The sequence below is a fragment of the Leucopleurus acutus genome (genome assembly GCF_964270905.1).
Source record: "Leucopleurus acutus genome assembly, chromosome: 17".
NCBI lineage: Eukaryota > Metazoa > Chordata > Mammalia > Artiodactyla > Delphinidae > Leucopleurus > Leucopleurus acutus.
In genome coordinates this window covers 7,961,683-7,974,693 of record NC_139159.1, presented here as the reverse complement: position 1 = coordinate 7,974,693, position 13,011 = coordinate 7,961,683, and the positions used below count along the sequence as shown (strand labels likewise).

The following is a 13,011-nucleotide window of genomic DNA, read 5'->3' as shown; positions in this document are numbered from 1 at the left end:
TTGAGCCTTTTATCATTAATTGAGAAATAAAAGGTTTTTGTCAAGGTAAAAGAATTCAAATTTAAAAGAGCAAAGGTAAACCTAACTCCCTCCTTCTACAGCTGCTGGGCAGCAAAGGGCCACCACCAGCTCCGGAACTCCCTTGTCCCCAACCAGCTCCCGGTCAGTTCCAGTCTCCCAGCTCTGAGAGGACTGATGCCCCTTGGGGTCCCTTGTGAATCTTTCACTCCCTACTGTCTACCCTCTTCCGTGCACTGGCTAGTCTCCTCCCGTTCAGACCTGCCACAGGCCTGTGCTGAGCATTTGCTGTGTCTTCTCTGACCTGAACTTGAATACTCCCCACCCTTCCTTGTCCATCCCCAAGACTCACTGGTATATAGTTACTGTTTTATGGTACCTCTGACATTCTTTCGTTTGGTATTTCAATATTCTTCTGTACTATCATCCTCTCTCTGCCACCCCCCCACCCCCCTCCATGGCCTCGACTGTCTCTTGTTTTCTCTTTCTGGTGATGACATTAAAAAGAAATGAGGTGCTTTCACAATCAAGGTACCACTACACTTAGAAATTATGCAGCCACTATAAAATCTCTCAAAAAATAATTAACGATATGGAAAAGGCTTCTGACAGTAAATATCACATCATTTGTATTTATGTAACGTCTAATATGCATTTCCATAGGTAGGATTGATTTAGTCCTTCTACAATTGACCAAGGGAGATAAGGACTTTAAAATACATATACCTTGTACAGATATGAATTGATAGAAACCCTGCGCACAGAGGGAGAGAGAGAGAGAGAGAAAACAGACTAGACGAAAATGCATCAAAATGTTAGTAATGATCATTGTGGGTGGTAAGACTGCAAGTATTCTGTCTTCTACTTTCAACTTGTAATTTCCAAATTTTCAATAAATAATTTGCAATACTGCTATAACCGAAACCAAATATTATAAAAATCACCTAGTCTAGTCTCCTAATTATTGGACAGAAAAAGGCATGTGTGCAGTCAGCACCCTCGTCTCGGCTGAGGTGAACCTGCCGTAAAGCACTGCCAGGGTGACCACAAGGGAGACACAGGCACTTGAGCAGCTGGGTCCAGCCCTGCTCTCCCTCTTGTAAACTGGGCTGAAACTTTCTGGCAGTGGCTCTGCTTTAACTCAATGGAGAAAAACCACAGGCTTTTTGCTCTAGGATCAGAAACAAGGCAAGGGTGCCCGTATCTCCACTACTATTCAATATCATATTCCAGGCATTAGCCAATGCTATTACATGAGAGAAGACAACAAGAGGAGTGATAATTGGAAAACAAGAAGTAAAACTATCTTTATTTGCAGATGCCATGACTGCATAACTGGAAAACCCTAGAGAATCAATTAGGAAACTAATTCGAATAATAAAATAAAATAATTCCGTTATGCAGCAGGATATAAAATTAACAGACAGAAGTCAAATGTCTCCATTCACACAAATAACAGCCACTTAGAGGAAATCGCATTAGGGAAAAACCTCTTTTACGGTATCAACAAAGACAAAATCCTTAGTAATATATTTAACAAGAAGTGTGTGCAACTTGCATGAGGAAGCATTTAAAACCCTCCTAAAAGATACGAAAATCAAGTTGAACCAACTGGAAAGACATCCTTGTTTTTAGATAGCATGACTCAACATCATAAATTTGTGATTTAACACAATGTAAATAAAAATATAAACAACCATTTTAATGGAGTTAGACAAGTGAATGCTAGATTTCTATATAAAAATAGACACGCAAAACATCCAGGAAAACACTAAAAAGGAAACATCTTAGGAGAAACTAGATAAATCCGATATTAAAATACACTATAAATCCTCTACAAGTAAAATAGTGTGCTACTGACTCGTGAAGAGACAGAGCAAAGGATGAGAATAAGTAACAGATATGGACACAATAAATATGTATCTTCAGTTCATGATAAAGATTGCATCTCAAATCACCCGGGCAAAGATGGGCTTTTTAATAATGGTGCTGGAACAACAATATTTGGAAAACAGTAAAAAAATGAGAGTCATGCTTTACCCCATATACAAGAGTAAACACCAGGATCAAGCACCTAATAAACAGAGAAAATGAAACCATTCAAGTACTAGAGGAAAACATGGCAAATTCCTCTTTAACCAGGGGGTAGGAAAAGGCTTTCAAACTATGATTCAAAAGTCAGATCCTATAAAAGGAAAGATTAATAAATCTCAATATACAAAACACTTTTTAAAACTTACAATGCTATAACCAACAATAAATAAAGCCAAATGACAACGGAAACTGGGAGAAGATAGCTGCAACATATAACGCAGATTAAGGACTAATATCCCACATATATAAAGAACTGTTAAAAACGGAGGGAAGCACAATAGAAAAATGGGCAAGAGATAGGAACACATAATTGACAGAACAAGATACAAAAGTGGTCGTTACCTTTATGAAAAGATGTTCTAAATCACTCACAATAAAAGAAAATGCTAATTAAAACCACACTGAAATACGACTTCCCACAAAAAGTAAAAATAACAAAAAACAGAACAACAAAAAAACACACCACACCACACTGGAAAGGTTGTGGGGAAACAGGTGCTCTCCTACATTGCTGGTAGGAATGCAAACTGACACAACACTTCTGGAAGGGAATTCTGCAATGTCTAACAGAACTACATTTATGTATGCCTTTTGATCTAGCAATCCCTATTCTAAAAATTCACCCTGAAGCTATGCCTCCAACAATTCGCAAATACACAGGCATGAGAATATATATTGCAGCATTATCTGTGACTGTGAAATATGAGAAGCCATTTACATGCCGGCATACCCAGGAGACTGGCTGGATAAGTTATGACACAGCCATGCAAAGGAGTACTAGGCAGTCGTAACAAAGAATGAGGAAGACGCTATGAACTGATGTTGAATAACTTAGCATACGTAGTATTGTGAAAACAGCAAAGTGCAAATGTGTACTGATGCTATTCCTTTGTGTTTAAGGAAGAAGGGGAAATAATAGTATCTATCTGCACATTCATGCCAAAACTTATAGGAAGGATAAATCTGGGATTAATGAAAAGGTAAGTTAGGAATGAGGTGGAAAGGAAGGGAGGACGGCGTCTCCTCTTTGGGCATCATTTTGCGTACAGTTCTGACTACTGAACCGTGTTAATATTTCATGAACTTGGAAAAAAGCAAAAAGAAAAGAAAATCAACAAGGATGGGGGTGGGGGCGGCCTACAATGGAATCCAAACACAGAAGCTAATGAACCGAACTGAGTAGCCAATACCATTGCACTGAAGGGGGTCGGGGAGGAGAACTAACCTGAGGAAACACTGGAAAAAGCATTCAGCCTCTACAGCATCAGGCTAAAGACAGAAGAACTCCTAACAAATACTGAGTGAACGCTAGTTAGCAGGCTTCTTTTTCACAGAAATATGGTCTAGTAATTCTGAAAGCACTTCCTATACACCCTAGGGTTAACAAATAAGAAAATATATTATGGAAAACAGGAGCCAGGTTTCTCATAGTCGAAAGAATGGAGTTATTGATATTGGAAGGGGAAAGAACAGAATGAACCCTGTGGTACTGAAATAAAACTGGAAGTATCACTATAAAGGCACTGGTTTTCCTTGTTGGTAGGGAGGTAGGTAGACAGACGTGCATGTGTGTATATATAACAAACATATATGTGTGTGAAACATATGTAGGTATATATGTCATACATACATACATATCATATATACACGTGCACGTGCATGCCCTTCCTAGCCCCATCCACTGAGAGGTCTGGAAGCAATGACCCCCCAGCAGCAATGAGCACACCTAGTACCCAAATCTTGGTTTCTAAATGCCCTTCTCCAGTAAAAAACAACCAAGGCTCCTTAGAGAAACGATCGGTTCCAGGACTTAAATAGGGAAGTTGCAAATGGGTTAGGAACATCCTCTGGTGCCAGAAAGTAAGGAAGAGCTCAAAGAAGGATGGGGACAAGACAAAAGGAAGGGAGGAGACAGCCTGCAGGGGCTCCCATCGGCCAGATCTGGGATAATGTGAGCAAAGTAAGTAACGGTACGACGGTAAGGAACTATGACGCACTGAATGAAAGAAGACTCCGCAAGTCCACACAGCTATAAATAAGCAGATAGGTAAGAAGGTAAAGCTCTTCCTAACAGCAGAAGCCCGACCAGTAAATTCAGAGGAACAGTGGAATCGTTAAATCACCACTTAGCGACTGTCATGCGTAATAGTCTCAAAGCATCTTTCCACAAGATACTTTTTTATTATAAGAAGAAAACCAGGAATTCTTTGCACTGTTTTTGCAATTTTTCTGTAAATCTCAAATCATGTCAAAATGAAAGGTTAAGAAAAACTTTTAATTTTATGGAAGCGTTAACTTCCCTTAGATCTCGATAACATCAGAGAGGAAAGCTACTTCTGAGCACTGCTTTGCCTCATCTCACGTGACCGATGGCAGACAGGTGGCTCGCCTCCCCTGGCTGGCGGCAGTGGCACCTGGGCAGGGAGCCCGGGCCCAGCTCTGGGGCTGTGCGCAGGCGACTTGAGATGGTTCCCACAGACCGAGCGCCTCACCTCCCACAGCCACACGCTGACCGGGACGGGTGCCTGTCTCGTGGTGCCACTTCCTGGCAATCGATACTTAAACTTCTGTGCTTTGAGTGTGATTTGATCATCCGGCCAGAGAACTCTCTGTCTCTCCGGCTTACTTTGTTTTCTCCTCCTTATCTGGTCTTTCCACTCTCCTTATAAGACTGTCTGAAACCATGCCATGTGCATAACTTGCACATGTGTAAACTCATAGTGCTCTGAGTACAGAACGATGACAGCATCTAATGTTTGCTGAGCATTTTTCATTTCACTGAATTCTTACAATAACACTGGTAAGAGGCTCCTTCATCTTTTTACCTGGTAAAAGGTTTTGCCCGCAAACGTCAGAAATGCATCTGTTAATTAACACAGTGCCAACTGCAACAGGGGGGAATGACAGAAACCACGAGGCCTGATGCTTTTATTTTCGAGGGTAGGGTAAATTTTCTTAAGCTGTTCTGACAGCTCCCCAAAGCCTCTCTTTAACCCTAGAATTTATTAATATGGTACTTGAGTTCCTTGCCTCAAAAAGCTTAAAGTACCTTTAAAAAGTTTACAGTACATTTAACTTTTATGTTATCGATAAATATTTGTGTCCTTGTTCTGTGATTGTTATTTGTCCTCCTCAGCAGGATGACTATTGATGCTTCCAATGAGGTTGCCTCGTCAGAGCGTGCCTGGCCCTAGTATCCAGCTTCCATCTACAACCAGAACAACTCACGGTGGTTTCTCATGCAGCTTTCTTAAGAGTTGTGCAATTCAAATTCACTAGACAAAAATCAGAAATGAAAACGGAGCAACAAAATCATAGCTCACTGCATTTCAGAACATGAGTGATGTCACGATTTCCTAGAGCCTCTGCCTGAGAGCAGAGTTCTCATCTCGGGTGCCAAGCATCCCAATGAAATGTGAAGGCAGGGAGCCCCGCGGAGCAAAATTCATTCTCAGAGTCAGGCAGGTATGACAATACTTTCCTCACTTTTCTGTTACTCTATGAGCTTTCATCCCCTCTAAAAAGAACTTCTTGGTTATACACAAAAGCTAGTCAGCCTGTACACCAATTACACATTTTGCAGAAAAATAAAGTTCATAAACTATCAAAGATGGAAAAGTTAGTGGGCAACGGCCTAGATGGCACTGAATAAACCACACCAGAATTTCCCCGGTGCCAATTTTTTTTTAAAAAACTTCCTGATTACCTTTTAAAATTTGGTACATTGAAAATATATTCCTCCATGGAAAAGAAAAGAAATCACAATGTACTTACAAGTTTTTGTATTTCACGTAGAACTCCTCAACTTCTACCTCTTCTCCAGATTCCTTCTGCAACAGAGGAAAATTTCAGGCATGCACTTGAAACCATCTACTAGAATGTTCCAAAGTAATGATTTACTCCCGTGTGGGCACAAACAGGCATCGCGGAAGCGGCACAGGGCGCTCGCTCCTGGAAGGATGAGCATGTGGTGAGCTGCTGGGAGGCCAGAGGGATGAGGGCGGACCATGCGCGCTACCCGATGGGCTCCGGCTCCTCAGACGTGCATGGCTTTAGCTCGTCCCTAACCACATGCAGCTTCATTCACAACAGCCTGACCCCAAACATGGCTTTCTGCCAAACCCACAGTGCTAAGTAGACGTCAAGTGTACCATTTTCTCAGGCAGCAGCCAATTAGCCACTGCTCTCCTGAATGCCATATGGATTATTTTTGGCCGCCTCATGGCAACTTTACATGGTGGGTTTTGTAATGTTTTAAAATATTTAAAAGACATTTATTCCTCCATATAGTTAATAACGCTAAACAAGAAACCATCTAAAACTAAACCTTGTTCCGAGGCTGTAAATTCAGGGCATCGCTATTCACAGTTTCAGTTTGACTCAATGGTACAATTAAAATCTCTCAGACAAGATGTCACATACGCATAGCAAGCCAAATAAAATTAACACTCCAACTACGACACCGAGGTGAGGTTAAAATCGTGACCCATCAGCAAGTCAAGGGTGCAGTGGCGAGATTATCTCGAACGTCTCCCCTGATCCTGCCTATTGTAATGTCTGCAGAGGATACTGCACATATAATATTTTAAGCATCTCTTTCAATATTTTTTTTCCTCTTGGTTGTAGGCTGTTAAACAAGTTGTAATATGTAATGTTCTTTTGGAACATTTGATCAGATAAATCAGGGATGTAAAAAAATCAACACCACTTACAGATGTCTAGAGATTGCTTTTACACTCTTACAAGAGTACCTGCCTTGAGGGTCACATTTGGCTGCTAAACTGCCTCAGAGGTGCCGCAAAGAAAATTAAGGCAAGTCAGAACACAGCAGAGGGCGAACAAAGGAGCAGAGACTTCTCACTGGGTGACAGCCTGGCACCAGATCTGCTCAAAGAGCCTAGGATCAGCCTCCATCCCCAATCTTCGAACTACTGTCGAAGACTGTGAACTTAAGACTTTTCTTCAAAACTCTCCCACGTATCAGTTAAACCTAAATTTTAAGCAGTTTTTCCATCTGCCTGGAGATCACCAGTAAGAAGACAGGATATTCAGGAGAGGGGTCGAAACCCATTGATATCTGATCCTGCCCTCATGGATCTATAAACGGTCATCACCCTAAAGCAGCTTCTTAAATCCACGTGTTCAGAAAACCATCTGTATCCCCAGATTTTCTTTTTTTTCATTATTTTTTATTGGAGTATAGTTGCTTTACAGTGTTGTGGCATGTCCCAGACTTTCAGGTGTCCAAGCTGAAAAGAAATGTTTGCTGGGTACCCTCAAGAGCAGGGATATAAACCTGCAATCACTGTAGAGGTAAATTCTGGTCGATTCAAGCAACAATCCACCCCGAACTCGCCTGACATTTTTCTAGCCCTTAACATTACCCCGTCCCACTCCCGCATTTCAGCAACAATTTCAAGACACATTATCTCTGCACAGAACTGGAGATCACAGTAGAAAGGCAGAGATAAGACTGTGGTCAGCCGAGGAGAATGGGGAACCAGGGTGAGCCTAGATCTCGCGATGCTTCTCATAGCATATCAGGAAATTCAAACCTCGAGTGGAATTCAAACGTCTGGTCTACTGGTTTTGCTTTTTTGATGTTAACTATATTTCTTTCAGTTCTGAAAGAGTTTTTCAAAATTACTTACCTTTGAGGTAGTAAAAAGACACGCTTTATCCTTTCTATGTTCTGTTATCTCCTGATTTCCTTCTTCCGGATCTTTCCTCCCGTACTGTCCCCTTTCCATCTCGTTCTAAGTGGCCTCACTGTCTGTAACTTCTAAGTGGGCCTCAAAGCACACAGATCAACTCTTGAACAAAGGGGCAGTTTTCATTCTGTCTCGATTCTGCTCCAGAAAGTTCCGACTCTTAACGCCATCAGCTGTCTGTCCCTGACTCTCGTGAACACCCATTTTCTCATCACGATCAGCTATGCCTCCGGGGGTGTGCTGCGGAGATCTCAACAAGAGAGCCTCAGGCTGTCTGGGAGGAGGTGATCAGGTTCTGAGACCTCATTTAGCAGCACCTGGAGCTTGTAGAGAACTGTCCCAGGACCTATTTCTCCTGGATGTCCCAAATTAGAACCCTGCGCTTTGTTTAACTGACCACACATACTGGATCAGCTTCTTGACCCCAGAGCTGTAAGTAGAGAGCTGTAATAGAGCTGTTTTGCCCTTCATTTCATCCCCTTATAAATATTATCACGCTGGCCTCTTCTGCTTTACTTAGGGCAAAACAATTAACAAAAGTGTGTGCATTCACAAGCTCTCAGGGGCATCATTCTAATTACGCACTAAACGGCAGTCGGTCTGACCAGACTCTCTTGACAGTTGAAAACAGCCCCAGCCTCTTCCTCCCATGCCCCAGTGTTCCGAAGCCTTTCCATAATGGGCATATCCGATGCATAACTGAGTCAAGGCACTATTTCTGCAGGTGTGTGTGTGCGCGCGTGCACGCGCGCGCGCACACACACACACACACACACACACACACACCACTCAAATTTATTTCTAGGACAGTTACCGTTAAATTTGAGAGTCCTCTAAAGTAATTTTATGTGCTCGATAGACTAGTTTTGAGAAACGTGTGTATCTTTTCATTCATTAGACTCCTAAAGCAGTCTGTCAAAATCCTTACTATTCACATGAAATTGAAAGTTCCAAACATATTGAACCATACTTGTTCCACTGTTCACATGAAACAGAAACCTTGACCAGGCACTAAATCAACTCTTCTGGTCACCCGGATTCTAAAACAGCCGTTCAGCAAATGATAATCCTGTTGGCCTGAAAGAATGAATGACCTTTCCCAAGCATCCTATTACTAAATTAAGCAGTCACACTGGGGAAACAAAGCTAAACTGTAGTGTGAAAAGGCAGAAATTTTGTTAAACAATGCACAAAAGAATGAGAAAGCGCCTTGATAAAGGTAACAATAAAGCAAAGGTATGAATCCATTCCTACTTCTGGCCCAACCTGCTGTATATTCTACCAGAGATGCCAAATCATAGTTCATTCAGGAAGAAAATAGGACATAATACTACAGAATCCACTTTCAAAACTATTTTTGACCTTCTGGTGCAAAAAGGATTTGAACTGTTTTCCCCCAAAGACAGATGGCTCAAAGCAGAAGGGGCTACATGATGACCAAATGTGGAAAAGAAGAAAATTAACCTTTATACAATCCAAAAGTCCATTCTTAAATCTACCTCGAAATTCAAATACAAGTACCACCTATGTCCCTTGCACTGGGTCTCACGCACACTGATTTGGGTTTAGAACAACATAAGTGCCTGAGCCATCCCTATGTAACACGAGGTGCGGAGTTAGGGAGGTTCTGCCGGATGAGTTCTGTGAGTTTGCACGACTCCACCATAAAGGCTGATGATTCTCAGGCTACAGTGATGAGGTCAGCTGATTGCAAAACCCGTTAACTGTCCCCACTATGTGTCGGCACCATGTTGGGGAGGCTCTGAGCCCTTAACCAGTTTCCACAGTGCTGCCAGTGGGAGACAAAGGCACCTTCTCACAGCCATGTCTTCCATTATTCATGGTAATAGGAAACAGACCAGCAGGCATAGCTAGAATCCGGGGGAAAATCTCAAATTTCCTTTTGCTTCTATCTGCTACACTTTCCTCCAATATTACTGAAGCTGATAACTAAAGTAACTATTTGGAGAACCTGAGCAGTTTAAAAAGTTAGCACCTGCTAATGTTTACAACCTTCTAATGGTTTTCTATGGCCCTTTATGAAATGCCACTAATCTACAAGCGACTCAATGGGCTCCACACCTCCTTCTTATTTTAAATCATACCTCAAGGCATCTCTCTCCTACCAGAGGAAATTTCCCATTAATTTTCTCCATCCTAAAATTCACCTACTCAACAAATACTCCACCCTCAAGTACAGTTACAGTGATTTTTAATCTCCTGTGTTAAGATAAGCCTGGTCATCTGTAAGTGGCAGCAGTACCTACTCCTCAACTGTGGGTACCTATCTTTAAAGGGTTGGAAAGAAAAAACAAAAAATGCCCTCCAGTGGGCAAAACAGAAAGAAAAAGTGATGCCCTACATCATGCGTAGTCTAAGCAGCTCTGAATAACAGAGCTAATTATAATTTGCAACCCCCAAACCTGCTGGGTATGCCTGCTGAAGCACTATCGGTTGAATGAAAATTATTATATCCCATCCAAACCACGTGCTATTTATTCAAACAAGCCACTTCAATTCGCTGAAGGGGATTGTTCTTTAAAGTACACCAAGCATTCAAATTTTGCCATATACCTACAAATCACAAGTTAACAGTTCTAGAGTCACTAGAAGGACAAAAATGCAACCTTTCCAATTAGTTAAACAGTGCTCATTTCTGCTTTAACGGGTGGGAAATTTGGTTGAGATTTTATGTTCATCAGAGAGGAAATCCTCAGGTTCAAAGAGCTACCAGATAGACACCCCATACACTCCCACTACCTACACTCATTATGAAAATATCTTGACATGTTGTTCTTGATTATTTTTGTTTGAACCAGAGTTTTATCTTCTGATAAAAATCTATACTTTGAATAAAACAATACAAAAGCAGAGAGTATTGGAGCAAAGGTAAAGAGAAGTTTACGGCTGGTGCAATACCATTTTCAAGGATCTCTAGATAGTATCTGAATAGTAAACGTTTCCTGTTTGATAAACCCAGAAGCTCACTTTAAATCTCATAATTCCTACATTCCTCATCTCTCTCCCTGGAAATTACACTTTGTATACACTTTACATCTTTAAAAAAAAAAAAAAAGCTTATTTTACATGTCAAAACAATGAGGTTGTCTTCCACACACCTTGAAAGCAATAAAAAGTAACAACTCTGCCTTTGACAATGATTCAAGCTAGAAGACAGACACCTATGTCTAAAGGAGACCATTTTCTAGAGACACCAAACACGGTTTGCTGGAATATGTAAATGCATCTGGATGCCTATGTGCTTCTTCAAAGTAAAGTGTTTTCTCAAACTGGGCAAGAAGGGTGGGATGAAATGGGGAGTCTCCATCAGTAAAAGAAGATGCAGTGTTCCTGGAATTTGTTGTCACAGCGTGTATGTGCCCCTCAGTGACATGGGCACCAGGCTAGTGACAGGTACTTAGGGCTTAGCTTCGCGGATCAGCATGCCAATTCCGAATAATTTGGAAGGATAAGTCACATTATCTTCAAAAATTACACTGAAAATAGTTCTGTATTTCACTTCTGCACTAACAAAAGAATACTAATATTTCAATTGCATATGAAAAGTATGAGAAAACACCTACTTGCTAACATGATAAAGAGATCTTCCGGGGGGTGGGGGGCTGGGGTAGGGACCTCCCTAAGAGAGATGAGAGATAGATTCATGGTCATGATTTTTCGGAAATAATATTTATGAAAAAGGCAGCCTACAACTCTAGGAGTCCTAATATATTTCTTTTGAGACGTTTGAGTTCTTGCCTACTCTAAATGGGGTAATAAAGCACTGATTGTTTGCTACATTGTAATTTCATTTTGGGCTGAACATCCCAAAGATTGATATTGGACTAATAAATCAGACAGGATTAGAAACATCACCAGAAGTTTCATTTTCAACAGTGAATTTTTTTTTTTTTTTTTTTTTTGGTGGTACGCGGGCCTCTCACTATTGTGGCCTCTCCCGTTGCAGAGCACAGGCTCCGGACACGCAGGCTCAGTGGCCATGGCTCACGGGCCCAGCCGCTCCACGGCATGTGGGATCTTCCCAGACCGGGGCACGAACCCTGCATCGGCAGGCAGACTCTCAACCACTGCACCACCAGGGAAGCCCAACAGTGAAATTTTTAAAGGAAATTATAAAGCAAAAAATAATTTAAGAGTCACACACACACCACAGGTTTTGATAGCTCTACACGGTGCTTACCTGTTTTTTTACTGAACGACTACTCATAATTTTTTCTACCACTGGACCGTCTGCATCAACAGATTCCTAAAACATAAAGTGGAATGAATGAATCCAAACAGAAAGTATTTCATTCTAAGCTGTAAAAGCAAGAAATCATTCCCTTTTGCACCTCCTTCCATACCCTTTAAGTTCATACCCTTTAAATCACTGGGTACGATCACCAGTGGGGAATATGACTGAAAAGAACAAAAATCTCCCTCGCAGAAAGGCAAAAGGAAGAGCTGTGTTTATTACTTCATGATTATGTGGTTTAATTGTGTGGACTAGCATGGGTCCCTAAAGCCAAGGAGCGTTCAGAAATTCCAGCTGCTAAGAGAAAATGATCTCTGCGTGACAGCAAAAACATAACTTTTCCTCGTCTGGACCCATGGGGTTAATATACTCATCATTCTGTTATTGTAGGCAGCTTTTTATCTATGGAGGTCACATAAAACGCTATATAACAACAGAGCGCAAATTACCAAATAAAATACAAAACTGTATTTAATATATTTTTCAATGGGTTACCAGTTCGTTAACTAAAGCACAGTAACAGTAAGAAGAGGGCTTTTGTGTGTGTGGGGGGAAGATCTTCACAATAATCAATCCTCCATTACTACCCATACTTTATACAAACTCTTTTATCCATCACTTACATGGCACAGAGAATAAAGTAGGCCCTGCTGGGTACTACAAGGCAATAATTTCATAAAGGGGCTCTTACAGTGCCAAGCAGCAGGAGACAAGCTTGAGTGGTGTATTAAAGTCCCAGAAGCTACGGCACTGAACTCTCAGAGGTAAATTCAGCCTCCTTGCATCCTAGGTCTGCCTCATCCTCAACAAAGACCATTAATTCTCCAAAATTGTGTCAAATTACATATCACAGGCTTGTACAAAAATAAATCCCAGTGAACGGGGCTTTTTAAAAGACACTCCTAAAGGACTAATTTCCCATAGCGTGTTCAT

At 41.3% G+C, this 13,011-nt stretch overlaps 1 protein-coding gene across 4 annotated transcripts in view; it reads right to left on the bottom strand.

Moving 5' to 3' along the window:
• The window catches only part of CHD7 (chromodomain helicase DNA binding protein 7), a 120,100-nt gene that overhangs the window by 48,570 nt on the left and 58,519 nt on the right, over positions 1-13,011 (bottom strand). For 3 of the 4 annotated variants that reach the window (XM_082859059.1, XM_082859060.1, XM_082859061.1), the window contains exons 5-6: positions 12,025-12,090; positions 5,887-5,942 (exon numbers count right to left, since the gene is read on the bottom strand). The exons of the other annotated variant lie outside the window; for it this stretch is intronic. In XM_082859059.1, coding sequence (XP_082715185.1) covers positions 5,887-5,942; positions 12,025-12,090 — 122 coding nt within the window. The remainder of the gene's footprint in view (positions 1-5,886; positions 5,943-12,024; positions 12,091-13,011) is intronic. 4 annotated transcript variants of the gene reach the window in all.